A 22257-nucleotide genomic window follows, 5' to 3' on the forward strand; every position below is an offset into this window, starting at 1 on the left:
GGAGCTGTTTGCAGGTGCATTACCTGCAGGGTGAGTCCTCTGCATCACAAAAAACATGCCATTGGCTTCTGGGGTGGTGATCACTGTTGGGTGCCAGAGGCCAAATCCACACCTACAACTTGCTCTGTCAAAGGGACACTGCCCCAGTTAATATCACTTGTCAGAGGACTTCCTCGTTCAGTACTCTTTTGGGCTTTGTAATTAATTCTAGTTTAAATGACCTTAAGTGTGAGACCTTCCAACCCAGCGTGATCTTCTCCGTTATTTATTCCATTTGGTGCAATCCACCCAACTTTGGTGTTGAAATTAAACTGGTTGAATTCACTTTTCATTCCTTCTTTTTGCTTTGTTCTCCAGGCGCTTGCTTGGTGTTTGTGTTTCAAATGTGTTTTAAATTAATTAAAAAAAAATCCGTTTTTAATGTTTAAAAGGAAACCACCTCTGTTTCAATGTTCTTGGGTTAGGTTTTTGTAAAACCTGTATGTTGAGGGCCTTCTTCCGTGATGAATCCTTTTTCTCTTCAAGAAAGTTGTTCTGTGGCTGATTTGTTACTTGTCACTATGCATATATGAATAATTTTCTTTATTTTTCTTAATGACTTCTCCATGTATCTGGGAAGGAATCTGTGCAAAGATGATGATAGTTGTCTGTTCTGTGTGTGGTGCTGTGATGCTGCTCTTGCTCTGGATTTTCCTTGGGTGGAATTAAAAGAGAAAGATTTATTTTATTTTTTTTTTAAGGTGCCCCATTCCTTGCTGCTTTGTGATTTACAAGGAGGGTCCTCAAAAGAGACTTTGCCAATAAAATTAGTGGGGTTTCAGCCTGCCCTCCTGCCTGCAAGGATTGTCCTCTGAAGCAGGGTGACTTGTGGCTGCAGGGGTGTGTATGGGGTGCAGGTTTGGATTGTGGGGTTAAGTTTGGAGGAAAATTTGGTGCAGTGAAGGGGTGAGGTTCAGGGAAAGCTCTCCTTGTCCTTTGGGATGCTTTTGAAAACCTCTTTGTAAAACTGACTCTTCCTTCTCAAATCACCAGCTCTTCTTCCCCTATGTTGGAGCTAGTGACCCTAATGGGGCTGATTTTTAGCTTCTTGGACATGTCCCTGAGTCAGCAGGAACTGGGGAGGCACCAGGGGATAGTGACCGTGGCTGCACAGGAGCTCCCCAGGCAGGCAGGGTCCTGCTTGCAAAAAAAAAAAATAGAGTTTAAAATGGGAGAATTCTCATCAACCTAATTAATCATTTATTAACTGAAACCTGTTGGTATTGATTGCAATAATGAGGAATAAAAGTAAATAAACACACCTCTGCTCCCTTCCCTGCAGGTGCCACTTGTCCCTGGGGCAGCAGCTGTCAGCCAGCGAGGGGTCAACTCCTTGTGCGCCCTCGCTGGTCCCTCTGGCATCTCTCCACCCACCCCAGGCCCTTCCCAGTCATACCTTGTCCATGTCAGCCCTGTCCCTTGCTCCCACCCTGCCCCTGGCTGCCATGGCTCCTGTTTGTTTGGGTTTCATGGTGTTCACTGCCCTTAAATACATTTTGCTGGAGCTGCTGTACTTGAACCCTGTCTTGGGTTCAGGTGCGTGAGTCAGTTTTGGCTGGTGGAATTCCCTGGAACGCAACAAGGAAATTTCCTAAAACCCTGGGGAGACGTTCCTACGAAGCAAATGGAAAATTCTGGCAACTGATAGGAGAATTCCTGGAAAGCAAAGGGAAACCATCCTAGAAAGTTAAATATTCTGGAAAACAAATGGGAAATTTTCTGCAAGACAGTGTAGGAATTTTCTTGAGAGCAGTAGGGGGAAGTAGGAATTTGTAGAAAGCAATGGGGGGACTTTCTATAGGGAGGATAGCGTAGAGAGCCAGGGAGAGAAATTCTAGAAAGCAAGGAGGAAATTTCCTCAAATACCTAGAAAATTTCTGAAAAGTAACTAATAATTCCTAGAGGGTAAATTTCTGAGAAAGTGAAGGAGAAATTGGTGGAAAGCAAAAGGGAAATTCTGGGGAGAGGAAGAATGATATTATTTCAGAAATAATTTCTTGCTTCCCAGGGAGTAAGTCTCATGGGGGAATTTCCTAAGAAAGCACTGGAGATCCTCTAAGCAGAGGGGAAAATCCTGGAAAGCAATGAAGGACTCTAGAGAGCAACAAGGACATTTCCCAGGAAACAAGGAAGAAATAGCCTTCAAAGTGACTGGGAAATTTCATGGGAAACAGTGGGGGTTTTTTTAGGAAGGAAGCTGAAGATTTCCTGGAAAACAAAAGGCAATGTTCTGGAAAAACATGTAGGAGTGCCTAGTAAGCAGCAGGGAGAAGTTCCTGGAAAGAAGAGGAAATTTCCTCAAAAGCAGCGCAGTGGGAAAAGAGGCAGCAGCAACTCCGTGTTTCAGCCCCACTGACCCCCACTCTGATCCTTGGGTAATGAACTCGAAAAACATCTCAGGGGATTTGAGTGGTTTTTGCTGCTTCCCACAGAGCTCCAGGGGGGTCAGGGGAGAGCCGGGAGGGCGCTGGGGCTGCCCCTGACCTGCCTCCTGTCATGGGTATGGATGAGCTGTTTCGCCTCTGCTTCAATGTCGAGCGTTGCCCTCCGGGCCTTGGCCTTTAATTGCGTTTTATTTCTTGACAGCCTTAGCTACAGCCGAGGCAGCCCGGGAGAAGAAGGGTTAAAATAAGAGAAAATCGCCCGGGGATTCCCAGCCCTGTGCCCAGGAGCGCCCCGGGAAGCCCCGGCGGGAGCGGGTGCGGCTGAGCCCCAGGGCTCTGTTTGCCCCAAGCTCACGTTTTAAGTCCGGTTTATTTATTTTAAATATGATTAGTTTGGGGAGGGGGTTGCGCGGGGCTGCGCAGCAGCATCTCCGGGGGCGGGGCCGGGCTGGAGCATCCCCCGGGCACCCCCGGGAGCGGCGGGACACACACGCACACACCCCCACATACCCTCCCCTCGGGAGCGGCGGCACTTTCACTTTCGGAAGGGACACGTGATTTCCAGGAAAACGGGAGTAGGCGGATAAAGGACCGGGCGGGAAGCGGCCGCCCCCCGCACCGAGGTCGCCGCCCGTCCCGTCGCAGCAGCTCGGCGGAGCCCGCACTATGGCAGCGCTGGAGAACGAGGGGTAAGCGGCGCCCCAGCACCCCCGGGCCGCCGTCCCCGGGTGGCTCTGATTCCCCCGGTGACGGCCCCCTGCCCGCAGGGAGGCCCAGAGGCTGCGTTTCGTCCCGTGGCTCCTGAACGCCATCAACAGCGGGAACTACCGCGGGCTGCGCTGGCTCGACCGCGAGCGCACCACCTTCCGCGTCCCCTGGAAGCACAACGCCAGGAAGGACATCACCAGCAGCGACCTGGAGGTCTTCAAGGTAGGTGGGATTGAGATCACCAGCAGGAACCTCACGGTCTTCAAGGTGAGCGGGATGGGGCTGATATGCAGTGCTCTTTCCAGGTCTTCAGGGTGGGAGGGTTGGAGTGACCACGCCTTCAAGGTGGGTGGGATAGGGTGGTGACCAGCAGCGAGTTGAGGTCTTCAAGGTGGGTGGGATGTGGAAACTGGGAAGGCAGGGGAAGACCAGTCATCCCTGAAACCTCCATGCTCATGGAGACAGAGGCCCCATGCTCACCTCCTTGCACCCACAGGCCTGGGCAAAGGTGGGTGGGCGGTATGAGGAGTCATCTGAGGACCCGGTCAAGTGGAAGACCAACTTCCGCTGTGCCCTGAGCAGCACCGGCATGTTCAAACGGCTGAAGGACAATTCCAAGTGTGGCGAAGACCCACACATGGTCTTCACCATTAACAAAGGTGAGTCTGCCCCCAGAGGGGGCTATGTTGGGTGGGGTGGGCAATCTCAGGACGCCCCATTCCTGATGATCTCCTTTCAGCCACCCTTCAGCACAGCACGGAGGGGGATTTCAGCAGCCCTGATCCTGCGGTGGACCAGCAGCCAGCACAACAGCAGCTGCAGGTAGCTGGGTGGGCACAGCAGGCTAGTGGGGTCCCCACTGCCACTGCTCAGGCATTGCACCTCTATGGCCTTGGGCTGCTCTCAAGCTGCAGCCCAGCTTCTGGCCAAAATGCAGGTCACGGGGAGGCTGTGAGCTCCTCAACCACGGCAGAAAGATCCCATCCTGCTTCCCTTCACAGGTGGAGCTTCACCCCCAAGACATGGCCCCAGAAATTGCTCTCCCAGGTAAATGTTAGTCCCACAATCATTTTTTTTTGGAGGGGGCACCCCGCTAGGCTCAGTTGGGGCTGATTTTGCGGTTGTGAGACATCCCACCTGCTGTGCTCCCCCCTAGGCAGCACCGACCCCACACAGCCCGTGTCACTGGAGAAGCTGCTGCAGCTGTGTGACATCTCCCCCCGTGACGCTGTCTGCATGACCCCGTCCTGGGTGCCCGCAGGTGAGACCAGCCCTGCTCACAGGATGCAGAGCGGGTGGCTCAATGGGTGGGTGATGCCAGCACCTCCCCATTGGTGATTTCCCTGCAGGGGACACCCTCAACCCGGACATCCTGCTCCAGCCTCCCCAGGACAGCCTGCTCCAGCTTCGTGCCGACCCCAGCCAGAACAACTGCTTCCCTCTCCCGGCATTTCAGCAGTGGGTGCCCACAGTGGAGCAGCCCGCTTTGGGCACCTACAGCCCCCTGGACTTCATGCCACCAGAGGAGCTAGGTGGGTGCTGTGGGGCAGGATCCAGCCCTGGGCATGGGAATGCCATAATGGGGTGGGAAGAGGCCAGGGTGCTGCCACTTGCACCCCATGTCAAAGCAACCCCCATCCCGCTGCATCCCGAATCCCCATGCCAATGCTGCTCATGTCCCGCTGCAGGAGCCGTGCCACTGCCATGTCACCTGACAGAGGGCGTGGTCCCCATGCAGTCACCAGGGGAGGCGATGTTTTTGGTCCCCACCGCCAGCCCTGTGCCACAGCCACAGCAGCTGGTGGGTGACACAGGTGAGGGTTATTAATTATTAGTAGTTATAAATTATTATACTTATTAATAGTAAATAATACCGGGGGGGTTCACTTTGGAGAGGGAGAACATTTCTGTTTGGAGGATGCAGCCGCTGATCACTGCCTGGTGCAGGTGCCTTCGTCTCTAACCTGGACGTCACCATCTACTACCGGGGAAAGGAGTTCCATCGGGAGATCGTGCAGGGCAGCCACTGCCTGCTGACGTACCAGCCCCTCGGTGGCTCACCAGCGGTGGCTCAGGGTCCCTGGCACGTGGTGCACTTCCCCAGCCCCGCCAACATGGCCGATAGAAAGCAGTGGCGTATCACCGAGGAGCTGCTGGGCAAGGTGGGGCTGCAGCTGGAGCAACGTGCCTGCAAGGTCTTTGCCACCCGCCGGGAGAAGTGCAAGGTATTCTGGGCCCTGTCCCAACAGCTCGAAGGTGTTGAGGACCCCCCATTCAACCTTCTCTGCCGGGATCAGGAAACCCCTATTTTTGACTTCAGTGAGTTTACCACAGGTGGGTAGGGTGTCACATTGTTCCCCATGTGTTGTTTCATCTTCATCCTGGTTTTGGGGCTCACGGGAAACAGGATGTTACAAGCATCCAAATCTTCCCAGTCCTTCTGTTCCCCAGGCTCACCCCAAAACTGATCCCTGTCTTCTCTTGCAGAGCTAAGGGACTTCCGCAACGGCCAAAGGCAGCGGTCCCCTGACTTCACCATCTACCTCTGCTTTGGTCAGGCCTTCTCCAAGGCCAAGCCTAAGGAGGCCAAGCTCATCCTGGTCAAGGTGAAGGAGCCAACAACCACTGCTGCCCAGGGAAGGGGAGAGACTCATGAGGGCCAGGGGAGCTGGGACTCTGGGTGCCTGAGGAGGGGGACCCTCGAGGTCTGTGGGAGAAGGAGGATCTGGGTGCCTGAGGAGGGACCCTTGGGGGCTGGGGCAGATGGGTTTCTGGGTGCTTATGGATGGGGACTCTTACATGATGGACGGGGGATGGAGGTTCCTCAGGGTCTGGGGAGGGGGACCCTCAGGGGCCAGGGGAGGTGAGTGCCTGGGTGCCTAAGGAGGGAGACCCTCTGTGGGCAGTGGAGATGGGGATCTGGGAGCCCTTGGCATTTGAGGCAGATGGGTATCTCGATACTCCTTGTGGGGCTGAGAGAGATAGGGGAACTGAGTGACAGGGAAGGGGGACCCTTGGAGACTGGGGGGGCTGGGTGACCAGGGAGGGAACCCTTGTGGACCAGGGGAAACATGGGGCAGCAGTAGACCTGAGTCAGAAGACATTCAGGGTCTGGGCGGGATGCTGTGGAAGGCAGCCCAGGGATGGGAACCTTGGGGTGGGGGAGACAAAGGATGCCCCAGACACCTCCTCCCTCCGCTCCAGGAAGACAGGGCTATGCAGGGTGCTGCAGCCACATCAGGCTGTTGCAGACACATCAGGCAGCTGCCCATAACCCTGACATTTTTCTTCTGCAGTTGGTGCCCAAGTTCTGCGAGTACTGCTATGAGAAGGTGCTGCAGGAGGGAGCCTCATCCCTCGACAGCCACACCATCAGCCTGCAGCTCTCAGACTCCTTCAGTCTCTACGATCTCATTGAGCAGTACACCATGCAGCTGGACTGACCCCCACCACATGGTCCCTGGGACAGGCAGCAGGACCACTGGGCACTGTGCAAACCGGCACCCCCAGCTCAGGGACAGCTTCACTGACCAATCCCGGAACTCACATGTTTCTTTTCTCCTCGGTCAGCTGCTAACGTGTTTTTGTGGGTTGTGACCATTTACAGATTTATTTTCTTAATTTTTCCAAGTTTAAATATATGTACAGAAAAGTAGTTCCCTCTTGCTGGTTTTACCTGGATGTCTGCCCCTACTATAGGTCTGAAACACCTCCTGTACACCCCAAAACCATGGGGGTCCGGCCTTGTCTCAGCAAAGTCCCTGCTGGCAGCAGCGGGCTGATATCAGAGCCCTTGTCAGCACCTTCTTCCTCTAAACTTTTAGTGAGTGAGGTGACTTCCCATACATGAAGGGATGCATTTATTGATTCATTTATTTCCGTGCGTTAAGACTGCAAACATGACTTTGACTTGCAAGCAGAGAGTGTTGAGGACAGCTTGGCTTTGGCTAAACAAAAGTAATTCTTCAGCAAGTGCCTCCCCACTGGCTAGAATTATTCACTGGAGATGTTCTGGAAAAATAAGGCAGTAGCTGCAATATGAAGCACTCAGACCTAAGCTCTGAGGCACAGAGGTGGTGCTATCTCAGGGAGGAGTGTGGAAACCAGAGCGCTGCCTGAAGATGGGGTGTCCCCTCCCCAGGCCGCAAGGAACCACACCCCCCTCATTTCAGGAGCGAGGGGAGAGAACCAACCTGGCTATCACCGTTGGTCCCTGGGCAAGGGGAGGTGGCAGTGTCCTTACCTGCCTAGTGACCTGGATGCTGCTGGGCCCAAAGGTGGTGGTCCCATAGCTTGTCACATAATAGTGAGCAGGAGGTTGTGCTGGGGGCTTCTCCAGCTGACTGGGCACTGTGGGAATAGGACAGCCTCAGCACCTCAGCTCCATGAAACTGTCAGCCCTCTTTCCCCTGAGAGCTGTTGCAGCACAAACTTGGGACCTTTGGGCTCACCTTTGGGGAGAAGCAGCTCTGTGCCAAAACGGTGTCCACACGTCCCACACGTTTTAACATCTTCCCTTGTCCTGCGGAGGGAAAAGCCACAAAAAGAAGGAGCAGGAGCTGCCTCAGCAGTCCCCATGGAAGATGATGCCAAGACAATGGAAGAGGCTTGCTTTTCCCACCCTGACCTGAGGTCCCACCATTGCACCTGGGATACTTGCTGCCCTCCCAGGGGCCTGAGCACCTTCAGCTCTTCATGAAACGGGACATGTGGGCATGTGTTCAGAGTGAATATTATGTGCCTAAGCCCAGAGACTCAGCTTCTTCACCCTTCTTTCCATGATCAACTTTCCCACACCAGTAAGTGCTAACAACACGTGGGGCATGAGCTGCTGCTGTCAGGAAGAGGGCAAAGTAGTGCCCGTCAAGTTTCACGACTAATTTCATGTGGCCTCTAGCAGCTGACCAGCCCCACCAGCATTGCAGTAGCGGTCACCCAGGTCCTGCCCTTGGCTTGGAGTGGCACAGCTTGTACGTACATGGCACTTGTGCCATCCATGTCTGGCCAGATGAACTCCGCGGGACAGCCCACTGTTCGGCAGGGAGTCTTCACACACACGTGCAGCCCCGGCCACTCCTCAGCAAGCTTCTGGATGATGAGCACAACTGCCACGAGGAAGTCCCAGGCAAACTGAAAACCTTCCAGGCAAAAGGAGAATGTCTCCCTTGCTTACAGTCCCCAACCCCAGGAGATGCTGTGGTGATGCACCCATCGCTTCCAGCCCGCCAGACCACAGCCAGAACAGTTGGACCAGCTCCATATCCCAAATTAACCAAGACCCACAGCGTTCGCTACTTGGATGGCCCTTTTGCTTGTCACTTGAAGACTCAGCCTGAGACTGTACTCTGCTAGGGCCTTTATGGGGAAGGATAACACATTTGCTCCATGAGAAGACTGAAAACTTGACTTTCCACTTCCATGTGATACTTTAGAGGAGTCCTGAACAGAACTGGATGGAGAAAGGGGAAATTTTTAACTGAACTGCTGGTGGGCCCTGGCCGGACTAGGACATGTGGCAGAGGCTTCTTGGGACACTGCCCAGAGGGCTGGAGGTGGCAGAGGGGGAGCTAAGGAGAAACATAGGGTTGGGAGTCACGAAATATGAATCAGGAATCTTACCTGTCCTTCCTGCTGGCTTTCTGCACCGGAGCTCCAGGTAGCTGTAGGCCCTCTGGTTATTCTCTTTGATCAGCAGAGGTTTGCCATTGCATACAAGCAGGCAGGTCACCTTGGCCACCCAGTGTGTGGAGTAGAAGGAGCAAGCTTTCACCAGGAACCTGTGAGGAGATTCCCCATGGCTTTCACCAGCCTCCTCCTAGCTTATCCCTTGCACCAGGAGAAAGCATGGCACCAGGTGAACTTGAAAATATGAACCCAATTTCAGTAAAAACAGAGGCAGACACCAAATGAAGACCCTCCCCTACCAAAAGCTCAAGCAGCAGTAGCAGCTTCTTAAGCCAAGAGATGATTCCAGAGTTGGCCATCTGCCCTGGTTTTGTCTGGGATGAAGTTAATTTTCTTTCTAGTAGCTGATGCAGTGCTGTCCTTTGGATTTAGGATGAGAATGATGGGGGTAACACACCAATGCTTCAGTTGCTGCTGAGCAGGGCTTACAGCAAGTCAAGGACTTTCCAGGTTCTCATGTGGCCCTGCCAGCAAGGAGGCTGGGGGTGCACAAGAAGCTGGGAGGGGACACAGCCAGGACAGCTGACTCCAAATGTCCAAAGGGATATCCCATACCGTATGGCATCATGCTCAGCATATAAACGTGGGGGAAAGCTGGCTGGGAAACCATTGCTTGGAATAGGCTGGGCATTGTTTGGTTGGTGCTGAGCAATTGTTTTTCCTTTGCATCACTTGTTCTTCTTGGGTTTTACATCTCTGTTTTTTGGTTTCCTTTTAATTACAATATTATTATATTATTATATTACAATTACAATACAATATTATTATAGTTACTACTGTTACTATTATAATTTTTTTCAACTATTAAACTGTCTTTATCTCAACCCATGAGTTTTCTCACGTTTACTCTTCCGATTCTCTCCCCCATCCCACCAGGGGGAAGTGAGCAAGTGCCTCTGTGGTGCTTGGTTTCCACTTGGGGTTAAACCACACCACCATCAGGTAAAACTCTGGAAACAAGTCCACAAGGCCAGGAGATGTTCCCAAAATTGGTACAGTCCCATGACATGTAGAAACTGGAACATCCTTAGGTGGGACTGGGAGACCTCTGAATACCTGGACAGGCACAGACTAGCCAAACACCACTCCAGATGAAGGGTGAACCAGGAACGTGGCCCTTGCTCACATCCAGACAGTGAACATTGCAATGGTTCATCCAGGACTCCACATGTGCGTGGCAGAGCTGAGAAGCCACCCTGATATCTTGACTCCCAGCCTCATGGTTCAGCAGATACAAGTCTCAACAGCCAAGGACTTGCTGACAGTCAAACTGGCACTGCACCGAGCAAACCCCGAGTCACACAACCTCATCAAGGGCTGGAAACCACTGCTTACCTCTGGAAGAAGCTCTCAGGTATTTCAGGTGAGAAGTAGGCACGGATGTGGAGGTCCTCGGGGTGATCTCCTCCCCACACCTCAGAGACTTCTTCTGTTTGGTTCAGATAGGTTGGGAACAAGTACCAGGACTCGCCTTGGCTCCATGTTGTCTCCCATGGCTTCCCAGGCACAAACTCACTGGCCTGTGGGTTGAGTGCTTCCATATGCCTCACCTCCAGGCAGAGCTCAAAGTGCTCCAGAAGGCTGAAGAGCTTCCCTCTCCCTCTCTGAGGCCCGTTTCCCATGATTTCCTCAAAGACATCCCACATCCCTTCCGAACAGAGCTGGTGCTTCACCAAAGCACGCACAGCCTGGTGGCACAGCATTGCCTTTGACTTGAAGGTCCACACCCAGTTGGCCCTGTCTCTGATGGTGGCGTGTTCCCCGATCAGTGTCTCCACAGAGATGCTCTCGAGCTGCTGGACTAGGCGATACCTCACAAGGAGCTGGATGGGAAGAGAAGAAGTGACGAGGTGGCAATGAGAGCAGCCCGGCAAAGCTGCAGAGCTTGAGCCCTGCAGAGTAGATGGTCCTGATGCCCATGCTCACCTTGAACATAGTTATTAGGAAGGTAGGCTGGAGAAAAACAGTGCTTTCCAGCTGCTTGATTTCCTCGTACCACACGACAAGCCCGATGCGGTGGAGGTACCGCAATATGTCCTGGAGAAGCTCTCTGCCCAGGCTGGCCAGGTGCTTGTGCTGGGAGAGTTTGCTGAGCAGGTACTGGAGGTCCATCATGCCTAGAGAGAGATGCAGGAGTTCAGCATGCATCTATCGGACACAGCATTCCAAGGCAGATGCTTTAGAGAGCCAACAAATGCCAGCAGCACCCCATATCACCCATGCCATTCCTGAGGAAGCAGCTGGGATTGGAGCAATGCTCAGTGGCTGTGGCCCAAAATGCTTTGCCTATCCTCAGCTGTCCCACTGCCACCCTGCAGCTACCATGGTCTTGCCTTGACTCAGCGGTGGCAACAGCCAGGATTTACTGGCACATCTGAAAAATGAGTCTAATACTGATTTCTGTCATTGTTTGAGAAAGCAGGTTTGTTTCCAGCCAGAAAACCTCAGATTGCCAGTTAAACCTCAGACTGTCATCCAGTCATGCAGAGACAGGCAACAAAACCTGGCTTATCTCCACAAAAGAAAAGCATTTGCTCCTCATTCTCTAATCCTACAGTGGCCAGGGGAGCCAGAGGTGACACAGGGTGCTGGTGCTGTTTATACCTGCTTTAGGTACATAAGCAAGGAGCTGGGACTGCCTGCTAGTCCTGCTAAGTGACAAGAGACATAGAGAAGCATCTAGGGAGGGGCAGGGGCCATTAAATAAAGTTAGCAGGATGTAGATTTGGAAACTACATAGAAACATTAAAGCTACGGAGTTCCTTCCTGCAAGATTTTTTAATTGCTTATACAGTGAAAAGGGGAGAAAGAACAATGTTACTGGAAAGACACAAACTGGACAACACGGCCAGCTAGCAGAGCCTCCTGGTGAAGACACAGTTGGCTTTCTCCTATGCTTTTCCCTAGGCACCTGCCTGGGGTGAGGGGGGTGGGGCAGATGCTTGTAGTGACAGAGCTGGGCAGCAGCAACTCATGCTCAGCAATAACGCTGCAAGGTCTTCTGCAGCGGTCCCACTGCCACACAAGCAGGGCCAGAAGGTGCAGCAAGCACCAGACACCCCATTCCAGATTCAGGAAAGCTCTGGAGAGAGCCTGTCCCAGGCACAGGACAGCAGGTCCTCCCAGGAAGACGTGGCACTCACCATGATCTGCCATCTCCTCGCTCTCTGCGATATCCACAATGGCAGCTTCCACCTGCCTGTAAACAGGTGGCAGCACTCGGACCACCTCAGGGAAGAGCTCCTCGTTCTTCACGTGCTCCAAAATAGTGGCCTCGAGCTTTTTGATATCACAGTGATCCGTGCAGTTGACAGCAACTAAGTTTAAGATCTGGAAAAGAGAAAGCACATACCTGCCAAAAGCACATCCAGAGGAGTCTTTTAGCTTGTGAGGTAAAGGAAGGACCAAATGCCAAGGAGGTCACACCTTTGTTCTGCAGCAGTTCCTGGAAAATCACCTGGTGATGGTAAATGACCCCTCACACTCCTCCTCAGGCATTTGCTACAAGCCACAGGAGGAGATGCCCATCACCTAGCAGGGACAAGGACCCAGCAGGTCACAGTCAGGGGTTACCACATCCACCCCAGCCCGGGGAGCAGCTGCAGTAGGGGCTTGATGCATTAGCACCAGGTCACTATTGCCAGTAGCACACTGGGCTGCCAGAGACAACAGGTGACCACAGACAGCCAGAAACCAGGATAATCTCAGCCCTACTGTTAATGTGCAGCTCTCCATCTCTTTCAGCCTCTCCCACTGGTCTACGTAAAGCTTGGGCTCCTCGCTGCCCTCCAGGTTGTTGATGCAGTGAGTGAGGTTGCTTTTTCTCTCTGCCAGCATGGCTGTGATCTTGGCCATGATGTCCTGCCTCTTCTCCTCAATCTCCTCCTCCTGGCAGCAGTCCACATGGGTTCCCACAGGAAGCACCACTGAGTTTGGGACTCGCATGGACAGGTTGTTGATCCAGAAACCAACGAGCTCCTTGAAAGTGTTGTCATTAGTTTGGTACCTGGGGAGGGAGAGAAAGAAAATCACAAATTCACGTCTCACTCTCTGGATCTCCAGACAACTTCCACCAGTGCAGGTCTGACCATGCACCCTGTGCTGTCCCAGGAGTTCACCAGAGAAGAGATCAGACTTCAGAAGCTGACATGGGCTGTATCCAAGCTCATCCTTCAGTTTTCCATCCTTAAGCTAAGCCAGTTAAAGCTATGGGGTGTAGAGTCCACCCCTGCTGTGGATGGGAAATTTTTGTGCTATACAGGGACAAAACCCAAGCGGTGACGCTTCCTTCACATTCAGGGAACACTGCAGAATATAGAGGCATTGTAAAGGTATTTCCAAGGCAGAGAGCAAATTCATACAGACAGGGTTCAATTGTCACAGAAGAAGTTAGTGCTTATTCAATCCCTCCAAACAGAGGCTTTTGGCAAGGCGATGACAGACCTAGTGGCTTAATTAAAAGACTGATCTGCAAAAAGGGGAGGGAGGAGAACTAGCTACTCCAATGGTGAGAAGACCAGGCCTCAAGGTCCAATGGAAATGGTGTGAATTTGTGCAGGGGAAAGTTTCCCTAGTTCCTTTTTTTCTCCCCCACCTCACCTGGAATCCAAACCAGTTGAGCACTTACATGTGAAGATTAATGACGAGGATGACAAGCGCCTGTGGGGTGATGAACACGTGGTGAGTCATGTAGTACTCCAGCTGGCCGGCAAAGTCCCAGAAGAGAAATGTGAAGTCCTCGATCTGGAACTCACTGATCTCTATCCCAACTGTTCGCTCTTCCTTGGGCACCAGTTTGGATTGCCCTTGCTTCAGGCTTTTGCAGATGGTGGACTTCCCCGCCAGTGAAGCCCCCAGGAACATGGTCTTGACCCTTTTGTCCTCCTGCCCCAAACCGTGTTGAAGCTGGATGAAGTAATTCTGTATTTGCTGAATGCCACCAGCGCACACTTCACTGGGTGGCTCCCGGAGGGGGTTCCCATTGGCCTTAAACATTTTCAGGGATTGCCTCTGAAAGAGCTCCTTGGGGAGCTGGCGAAGGGCATTATTCTGCACATGGAGCTCCTGTAAATGTGCCAACTGCAGGACAGGCAGTGGGAAGGTCCGGAAAAGGTTGTTGGAGATGTTGAGGTATTGGAGGCTGCCTTGACAAGCTGCCAGGTCCCTGGGGAGGGCACAGAGACGGTTGTTGTTCAGCCGCAAGTGTTTAAGCCTGGGGAGATGGGAGAAAATCCCCTCTGGGATGACCCTGATTTGGTTCTGATTCAGCTCAAGCCTCTCTAAACAGACGAGGCTCTGGATTTCATTGGGAAAGTCCACAATCTCATTTTTGGACAGTATCAGCTTCTTCAGATTGCAAAGCTTAGAAATGCCGGTGACTGTCCTGAGCTTGTTCCTGTCGACGTCAAGGCTCTCCAACATGGGGTTGCTCAGGACTGCTGGAGGCAGCACACGCAGCCTCTGGGTGGAGAGAGACACTTCACGCAACCCATCCTCCTGCTCCTGACCTGGACACAGGGGACAGGGAAGGTGGTTAAGAGACACTTTGACCCTTTGGATTGCAGACCACTTTTTCCCTTGAGCTCTGCACAACTTTGGGATCATTTTAGCCAGCAAGGAAAAGCAGCGGAGCTGGTTGAACAGTGCAACCACAGTTGCTGCATGAACAGTTCCTGAAGAGAGAACAGCAGTAGAGGTACAAGGATCTTGGCTGGGGCTAAGACACAACAAGAAAGTTCCCACTGGGGCTAAGACACAACAAGAAAGTTCCCATCAGATGTTGACCTGTACACCAAGCATCACCTTAACAGATCTGCTCTCATGCTTTGAGCACTGCAAGAGCTCCAGCCACAGATGCATCTACCCCAAAACTGGCAGTTTGCTTATCCCAGTAGCAGGTCAGCAGGGCAGAGCTGACGTCAGGAGGACAGCTGCTCTCCAAGTAACTCACCCAGCCTACCCTCAGCTCTTGACCACAGCTAGGGAGAAGTGCTGAAGCCAGGGCTAGTGAGTTCAGGCACTTCCTCTATCTCATCCTCTCCCCTTGCCCCACTCCAGATGCAGATGATGCTGTGATTCCCTGCAGAGGTGCTTCCAGCCCCGGGAGACTGGGGGAATAATGCAGGTGACAATAGGATTCCCCAAAGGACAAGGCACACAGGCAGGGACTCAGTGATGGCTGAGAACATCCCCAAACAGAGCATGTTTAGAGTGGAGAGATTTGCAGGCAAGGAGAACGCCAGCAGGATGCAGGATGGGGATCACGCGATACCAGAACAAAGCATGGCTATATTTGCTTTCCTCTCCCTTGTTTCACTTCCTCACCACGTGACACCAAACATGGCACCCCCTTGTGCAACGCACCCTGCTCAGGACTGACTCATCATCATTTCTCAGCATACACTTGAACACGCAACCTGCTACAAGCCCAGCAAGAAGGCAAGCTTTCCCCCTCTCCCAAACACCCGGTCTCTCCATCAGGGACAAGCCAAAGGACTCTCCCCCCACTCTGAACCAGAGCAGTGAAGAGCCGAAGCAGCTACTCACAGGCTCCGGGCTGGGCCATGGCCCGGCAGCAGCACCAGCTGGATCCTCCAGGGCCTTCCCCCTTTCGTTTCCTCCCCTTGTTTCACTCCCCGCCTCCCCAAGCTCTGTCTGGGAACCCCACCCTCCCTTTCTCCATCCAACCTCAGAGCAGCTCTCAACAACCTGAACACTCTGGCCAGATGGCAGGGCCAGGGCTGTGTCCCAAAAGCAGTTCTGGAGGCCTCCTGTAAGACAAACACGGTGGCAGAGCAGCTCCCGAGTCAAATTCCTAGTGCAGCATCCCTCCCTGCCTTTGCTTAAGGAACTTTTGGCATTACCCCTGTTGCAGAGGAGCGAAGGGACACTAAACAAGAAGTTATCCTGTTACCAAATTACTGCATGTGTTCAGTAAGATTTCTTCCCTTAAACAGGTGGCAGCATCTGATCCAAGAGGGCCAGGAAGTAGCATACACATTATACTAGAAAAACTGTTTTCTAGAACATGTCAGAAAAGGCATTTTTAGGTATATTTCTCATTGCCTGTTCCATGGGGCAGCTTACAATTTGATGGATTTATTTTTAATGGCAGACAGAAAGAACCAGTACTCTTGTGGATATAACTTCAGTGGAAAGCACATGCAGAAGGTATAGTTTTCAGCTTCAGTGCTCCTCCAAGGCAGTGGCAGATGCAGAGGTAACAAATTTAAGAGGTCTTACAGCACAGGCACTCCCAATACACCCTGCAACAGGCTGTTATCTTTACTGCCAATTCAAGGCTAACATTAAACAAGAAGTGAAACAGTCTGAGGAACAAAACAGACTGACATTGTCTTCCTGGTAAACAGTATAGTTGTTTCAATTATTTGGTCAAGGCTTGTTTTTTCACACCACCTACCCTTTTTCACTCATGCAGACAGGTTATTCCTGAATTGTTCCTCTGACACACTGGGAGGTGCCCAATTTCCTGCCTGTGTGCACAACTAGATCACATTCCCTCATTCTTGTGCCAACAGTGCCATAGAAGTGTCTGAACTTTTATTTTGTCAAGAAATCTATCAAGAGTGTTTGTATTTACAACCCCACGCCCATATGCCAGGTATGTATTCTGGCTACAAGTTTAGCTTGGGAACTACAGCTTCTCTTTCAGCTGTTCTGCAGTCAGTACCGAATCTTTTTCAAAAAAATCTTCAAAGCAACTCCAAAGTTATCACCTCCTTATATTCCATCCAGGCTGCACTTCCACACAGGAAGCACACAGAGCCAAGGAAGATTAACTCCAAATTGCTCAGGGCTCATCCATAAACACTTCTCTAGGATGGTGAATGATGGGAGTGAAGCATTGTGCCAATCCAAACACTACTGGTATATAGGCTTGTTTTGCTGAAATAATAAACTCCCCAAACAAGGTACTTGGAACCACAAACAAAATTACAGTATGCAGACAAAAATCTTACGATCAAAATCAGAGTAACTGAAACACCAGAACACCAGCAAGGAACCAAAGGTCTTGCTATTTGTGAGTTTTCCTAACTCACTATGGGGGAGGAAAGAGCTGCCATTATTTGCTTTATAAAACTCATCCCAGAGAGCCTAAACGTCTTCTCTTGGAAGACAAGCAGCAAGACTGTCCTCAAAGAGGGCAGTTTCCAAGAGTTAGGAAAGCCCTCAGTAAGAAGTGCTGTTGCCATCTGGTCCAACAGGTCACATGCATTCTGTTCCTGTGAAGGGAAAGCCAGTTTCTGAGTTGTATCTTATGGGTTTTCCTTCAGCCTCCCTGCGAAACATCTCCTCCCTAACATGGTTAAATGGGGAATGATTCAAGTCAGGTTTAAGGGTGCTGAATATATTTTTAAGTGACTGTTTTTCAGATGGTCCCTTAAAAGATCTGTTGCTCTGCAGTACCTGCGGGCAAGGAGCGTTGTTAAAGAAATCAAGATGAAGTCAGTATGTGTGCTGGACTTCTTTGGTTCTTGATAGGAAAATGAGTCCTCCTACAGAGGAGGAGGGACAATTACTAATCCAACTCCAATTCTCTTCTAGAAACACCGTATTCCTTATGAAAGAGCCAAGCATGCAGGTTTATATAGATCAACCAGGGCAAAAGGCAGATGCAAGACAAACAAAAGACACCTGCTATAGGACTAAAACCATTCAAAATAACTTTATAAACTCTGTCACATTTCTGCTTTGTACATCAGTTCAACCTTATCCCTCTGGCTCGTTGCTGAAAATTCACGACACTTGCTTTTTGTTTCACTGTTTCCTGAAAGGCAGACATGAAACCAGCCATCAGTGCATTATTTACACAAGTGCAACACAATCTTCCACCCCAAAATTAATTTTTTTCACTAACAAGATACTTCCAACGTAAATAAACACCACAGCTTGAGCAGTGTTTCTGAAGTCAGTTTATAAAGGTTAGGTCATTTCTGCAATCCCCAACTGCCAGAGCGACTAAAGCTTCGCTCACCATCCAACAGGCTAAAAATACAATATTTCAAGTATTAAATCAGAAATTTCTAAAGACAATCCATTGATAAATAAACACAAGGGAAACAGTATACAGCTTTCAATATACTGTAAGAAAAGTGGTGTCCAGTTTCAAACTTTAGCAAGACAAGTGCACAGCCCAAAAATGTGATCAAAGTAACCCTGAAAACTGTAGCAATCCGGGAGTCCCAAACATTAATCTCTTCTGTGTTTCCCCTCGAATTACTCTGCTGGTCTGAGGCATTTGATTGTTATGTAGTTCTACATCTGTAGGTAATTAAAAAAAAATCCTAAGTTCATTCCCATATGGAAACAATTCAAGAGAAGGTTCCATAGATAAGTCCTGTTATAATCTTGTTTCTCTGCACTTTGTTTACAGTGAGATGCAACTGCAGGTCTGTTATTCCCATAGTGTCCACAGCTACGATAAGTTCAGTCCAAATCATGCTGGCTGTGGCTTGCTCTCAGTTTTCCACTTCACGTGTATCTTCACTATCAGTTTTCTTATGTTTCCTCATATGTTTGTATTTTTCCACATATGCCTTCACCAGATTAGCCACCTTCATAGGGTTGATCTCTCCACTTTTGCTGTGGCAGATCTGCAGGGGATTAAAGGGCATTCAGTCAATTACAGCAGTTCAGGCAGGCAAGAAGCAAGTGACAGACAGGACCTGAGATGCTGTCCAAGGGAACCAATTCCTGCACAGGCCCTCAAATCTCATAGCAGTGTACATTAAGAAAACAAAGGTAAGAGGAATATTTTACTTCAAGCATTCCAGAAATGGCCCAGTGCTTATCTTCTGAGCACCAACTGAATACAGAGGCATCTCTGAAAACAGAATTATTCATTTTTACTACAGGCTTTTCCACCCATCCACCCAGTTTTACACTATATGTGGTAACCAAGGAAGTGCTGATATCCCATATTTCTGATAATTTTGAGGAAGCAATGCTCAGACTAAAAGAATTTGGCAGTTTTGAGGGCCTATCTTGAAATACAGGAGAAAGAACAAACCCTACAAAGAACTTTATCCATGTTCAGAGAGGAGTTCACAGTGACTTCAGCAGCGATGGGTGTTGCTCAGCTCTCCTACAAACAACATGAGGTTCATATGGGTCACGTAGAAGATATGAAATTGCAGCCATTATCTCAGGAATTTTGATTTATGATGGAATTTCCCAGTGATGGCAAGAATGCAGAGCAAGGACAGTCTGCTAAGGTATCAGTTAATTGCCTTGACTGCAAGAGCATTACTTCCCCCTTACAAGACATTTACCTGCTGATCAGGTCTTTTTCAGCCACGATCTGGTCAGCACTAAGATTTGGGACAGAAGTCAGTATCAGTAAAACTGCCAAGCCCTCTTTTAAGGTTCAGGGACACCACAGACACTCAAGGAACTAATGCACAAAGTATTTTCTCACTTTATCAGAAACAGTTGACAATTCTAGCTGAAGTTGCTAGTGAGAGAGATTCAACCATTCTCACCCAAGGCATGTACCACGTAATATTTCACCTCAGGCAGCTCAAGCTTAGCAATGTTCTTGTTTCAGCACAGGACAGTAGGGTATGAGTCAGGGTCCAAAAATCTGCTACTCAGTTATGGCGTGTAACTGCCAAAACTGGCACGTGCAATCCAAAGTACTGCCACTTATTTCATGACCTGCCCAGCTCCTCCTCTTGACTTTCTTTCACTTGTGCCCTTACCTTTTGCACTGCTTTTCGAAGGATGCTCTTGTATTCCTCCTTTGTAATCTCCCTCTTCTGGTAAAACGGTTTGATGGCAAGTTTCACTTCTTCCACAGCCCTTTCCTGCATGTGAAGTTTCTTCATGTACTGCAGAGCAAAGAGAAGTTCATTACTTCGTGCTATCTTGGCAATGGCTTCTGACTGTATTTTTCTCAGAAATGCTCTAACAATGAAAATTCTCATTTCACAATTTCAGCAATCCAAGTAATCACCTCAAAGTGCTTTCCTTTACTGTCAGTTGCAGTCTTGAAACAAATACCACTCTGCACTATGAGGAACCCTTGTTTTATGTGGCATTTATTCTGCGTCTTAAAGAACGTGTTTTAAGCAGGTGACTACAATGTCTACTTATTAATTCTGGTCTCGTCCTTGCCTTGCAACAGGTCTGAAGTAAACATACGTCCATGAAAAGACATCAGATTATAAAAGCAGCAAATCATGACTGCGAATATAAAGCTTCAGACAGCTCTAAAGTCAATCTGAAAATTGCAGAGTTGCCTATAAATTAATGATTACAAATGCCATCAAAACAAGTTCATAAAAACTGCTGCTCATAAATGGAGGCTTAGTGGAAAAAGCATCTTACTGTTTGGTTTTGTGCTAGAAAGTAAAATAATGGGCTAAGAAGTTTTTGTTCTCATGTTAGCATCCACTATGCTTAGAGCAGATTGTCCATACAGTAAACCCAAAACTCAGCAGCAAGGGACTAGCACTGCAAAATCTCCAAAGTATATCACTATCTCTGCATTTTCAGTGCTAATAAACAAGAAGATACAGTCCTACCTCTCTATAAGATTGTTATGAGGACTGACATTGATTTCAAAGCTGGAGGGGAAAGGAAAAACCAGGTGTTTAGAGACATCTGGACATTCTGGTTTCTGGAAAGTCCCTTCCAAACACTCACACAAGAAGGTTTCAGAACTTTAAGAATGTATTTTAGATGCTTTAATCCCTCTAACTTCTTGTGATGCAGCAGTAGAAAGAAGAATCCTCAAATGGAATAAATCCCAAAAGAATTCAAGGAAAGGATTGCCTGCTGCTCCTGGGTTAGCATCGTCAGGCACCAAAACCAACGGTGACAATAGGGCCAGGAAAATACAGTATAGAAAGCTTTAAAATCCCCCAAATTAAAAAGTTCAAATAAACACCTCATTAATGTTACACATTTGTTACTTGGTGGCATTCACTCACTTCCTCATTTTTCATTTTATCCACTGGAGGTTTGGGTGCTTTGATCTTGTCTTCTGCATTTCCAACAGAAGCAGCTTGGACTCCTGGCTCGGATGCAGTAGCCAAGCTGCCTGGTTCTGGAGTGAGGCTCTGTCCTGCCACGCAGCCAAGCGCTGGAAGACTTCCCTGCATGATAAACTGGACCGTGGGCTGGCTGACCGGGGCATAGGGGGGAAGGCTGGAGGGCAGAGGTGGCGTCAAAGGGATATTTTGACAGTACACCTGTGAAACAGATACCACTCTGTAAATGCTTGTGCTTACAAGACAGAACATCAGATCAGGATTTTCAGAGCACCAGGAGCTACCACCAGCCTCTCTTCACCTTTAAACTGGTGGACAGAACAAACTGATGGCTCAGACCAAGGCCACCAAGCCAATATTTACAGCCTGATCACAGTCAGGGAGAAACTCACAGCTGCTCAAACAGCACCATCTTTCTGCAAGTTACTGCTGAAAGTTACATGCAGAAGCTGCATGTATAGAGCAGAATTACAAGAAAATACATTTCTTCAACTGTAAGGACCACCTGAGAGATTAAATGATTAGAGGATTGCTGAGGTGTATGGGCTATATGAAATGTACCACACGCAGAGGAAGGCAAACTCTGCCATGAGAGGAGGGTGTTGCACAACGAAGGCACAGATGAGATGAGATGCCTTCCATGACACTTAGGTGCTGGAATAGGAACCAACCTGAGAGGAACCTAGATCAGGAAACATAGGCTCAGGAATCATATAATTGGTTGGAGGAGGCTCATTTAACTGCACCTGATTTAACGTTTGGTTCAAGTCCTCTGCTTTCCAGGCCCCTTCTTTTGCTCGCTGAAGTTTGTAAAATGGTATCCCTAGGTTCCCCAAGAGAAGAAAAAGAAAATATTTAAGAACAAAATAAAAATAATGTGTCAAAGAATTCAAAACCAATTATGCTGTTTAAATAAAAAAGATCTAACAACAAAACTCGCTCTAAAAGTATTCTGTTTAGCAGTCATCCACATTTTAAAGCTTCTGATAATAGAGAACTTCTCATTCTCCCAGGGAACCACACAGGCAACTCTGTCAACACAAATAGCACAGGGGCCCAAGCCAAACTGTTTCTAGCAGCTTTGGTTTAGCAGTACTCACAGGAGTGAGCTACAGAGATTTGTCATACTCCTTGGTTCTGAGAAACACTTATAACTTCTGAAGGCAAAACAACCATTCTAGTTAACTGCAGAAAAGGTGGGACATGGGCTGCCAGTTCAGAGATCGAGCTGCAATACGCGCTTCATGGCCGAACAAGCTGCCTCTGGCTGGTTGAACTGTGCTGACAGCACGTCCTCTCCAATTCATTAACACAACTCACCTCATGATTTCAACAAGCACAAAACACCAGCTCTCAGGATTGGAAACCACAGGATCACCCCAGCTCAGATGACAGAGCTGTTACACTACAACCCTGGGCTGCTTCAA

General features: G+C 49.6%; 3 protein-coding genes across 6 annotated transcripts in view; 1 reads left to right on the top strand and 2 right to left on the bottom strand.

Annotated features, from left to right (window-relative positions):
* Positions 1 to 2910: 2910 nt before the first annotated feature.
* On the top strand, positions 2911 to 6786 carry IRF7 (interferon regulatory factor 7). Its single transcript, XM_027727717.2, has 11 exons — positions 2911 to 3112; positions 3191 to 3353; positions 3628 to 3790; positions 3871 to 3953; positions 4133 to 4178; positions 4288 to 4392; positions 4481 to 4663; positions 4820 to 4945; positions 5079 to 5465; positions 5619 to 5737; positions 6428 to 6786. Exons 1-11 carry the CDS (start codon positions 3090 to 3092, stop codon positions 6572 to 6574), a joined length of 1545 nt encoding a protein of 514 aa, XP_027583518.2. The 5' UTR covers positions 2911 to 3089; the 3' UTR covers positions 6575 to 6786.
* Positions 6787 to 6986: 200 nt separating this feature from the next.
* LOC113991411 (malignant fibrous histiocytoma-amplified sequence 1 homolog) lies at positions 6987 to 15381 on the bottom strand. 2 transcript variants are annotated; one of them, XM_027727714.2, is made up of 10 exons: positions 15363 to 15381; positions 13444 to 14323; positions 12531 to 12822; positions 11960 to 12146; positions 10743 to 10933; positions 10152 to 10639; positions 8751 to 8908; positions 8110 to 8269; positions 7583 to 7653; positions 6987 to 7481 (listed from the first exon to the last, which is right to left on the bottom strand). In XM_027727714.2, exons 1-10 carry the CDS (start codon positions 15379 to 15381, stop codon positions 7300 to 7302), a joined length of 2628 nt encoding a protein of 875 aa, XP_027583515.1. In that variant the 3' UTR covers positions 6987 to 7299. The 2 variants fall into 2 exon arrangements, with proteins under 2 accessions (XP_027583515.1, XP_027583513.1); XM_027727712.2 differs by lacking the exon at positions 15363 to 15381 and having other exon boundaries at positions 13444 to 14420.
* Positions 15382 to 17475: 2094 nt separating this feature from the next.
* Positions 17476 to 22257, bottom strand: part of PHRF1 (PHD and ring finger domains 1) — a 31440-nt gene continuing 26658 nt past the window's right edge. For 2 of the 3 annotated variants that reach the window (XM_039381192.1, XM_039381194.1), the window contains exons 15-18: positions 21502 to 21653; positions 20771 to 21031; positions 19538 to 19666; positions 17476 to 18430 (exon numbers count right to left, since the gene is read on the bottom strand). In XM_039381192.1, coding sequence (XP_039237126.1) covers positions 18296 to 18430; positions 19538 to 19666; positions 20771 to 21031; positions 21502 to 21653 — 677 coding nt within the window. In that variant the 3' untranslated portion in view covers positions 17476 to 18295. The remainder of the gene's footprint in view (positions 18431 to 19537; positions 19667 to 20770; positions 21032 to 21501; positions 21654 to 22257) is intronic. The other variant, XM_039381193.1, reaches the window with a different exon arrangement.

The sequence above is a fragment of the Pipra filicauda genome, unplaced genomic scaffold (genome assembly GCF_003945595.2).
Source record: "Pipra filicauda isolate LSUMZ 115617 unplaced genomic scaffold, ASM394559v2 scaffold217_size2002032_pilon, whole genome shotgun sequence".
NCBI classification, from domain to species: Eukaryota; Metazoa; Chordata; class Aves; order Passeriformes; family Pipridae; genus Pipra; species Pipra filicauda.

Coding starts and splice junctions, on each gene's coding strand:
- IRF7 (XM_027727717.2), top strand. CDS start 3,090: ATGGCAGCGCTGGAGAACGAGGG. Junction 3,954..4,132: donor CAGCACAACAGCAGCTGCAG/GTAGCTGGGTGG, acceptor TTCCCTTCACAG/GTGGAGCTTCACCCCCAAGA. Junction 5,738..6,427: donor CCAAGCTCATCCTGGTCAAG/GTGAAGGAGCCA, acceptor TTTCTTCTGCAG/TTGGTGCCCAAGTTCTGCGA.
- LOC113991411 (XM_027727712.2), bottom strand. CDS start 14,420: ATGATCCCAAAGTTGTGCAGAGCTCAAGGGAAAAAGTGGTCTGCAATC. Junction 10,934..11,959: donor CGAGGAGATGGCAGATCATG/GTGAGTGCCACG, acceptor ATCTCTCTCTAG/GCATGATGGACCTCCAGTAC. Junction 8,270..8,750: donor AAAGCCAGCAGGAAGGACAG/GTAAGATTCCTG, acceptor TTTGCCTGGAAG/GTTTTCAGTTTGCCTGGGAC.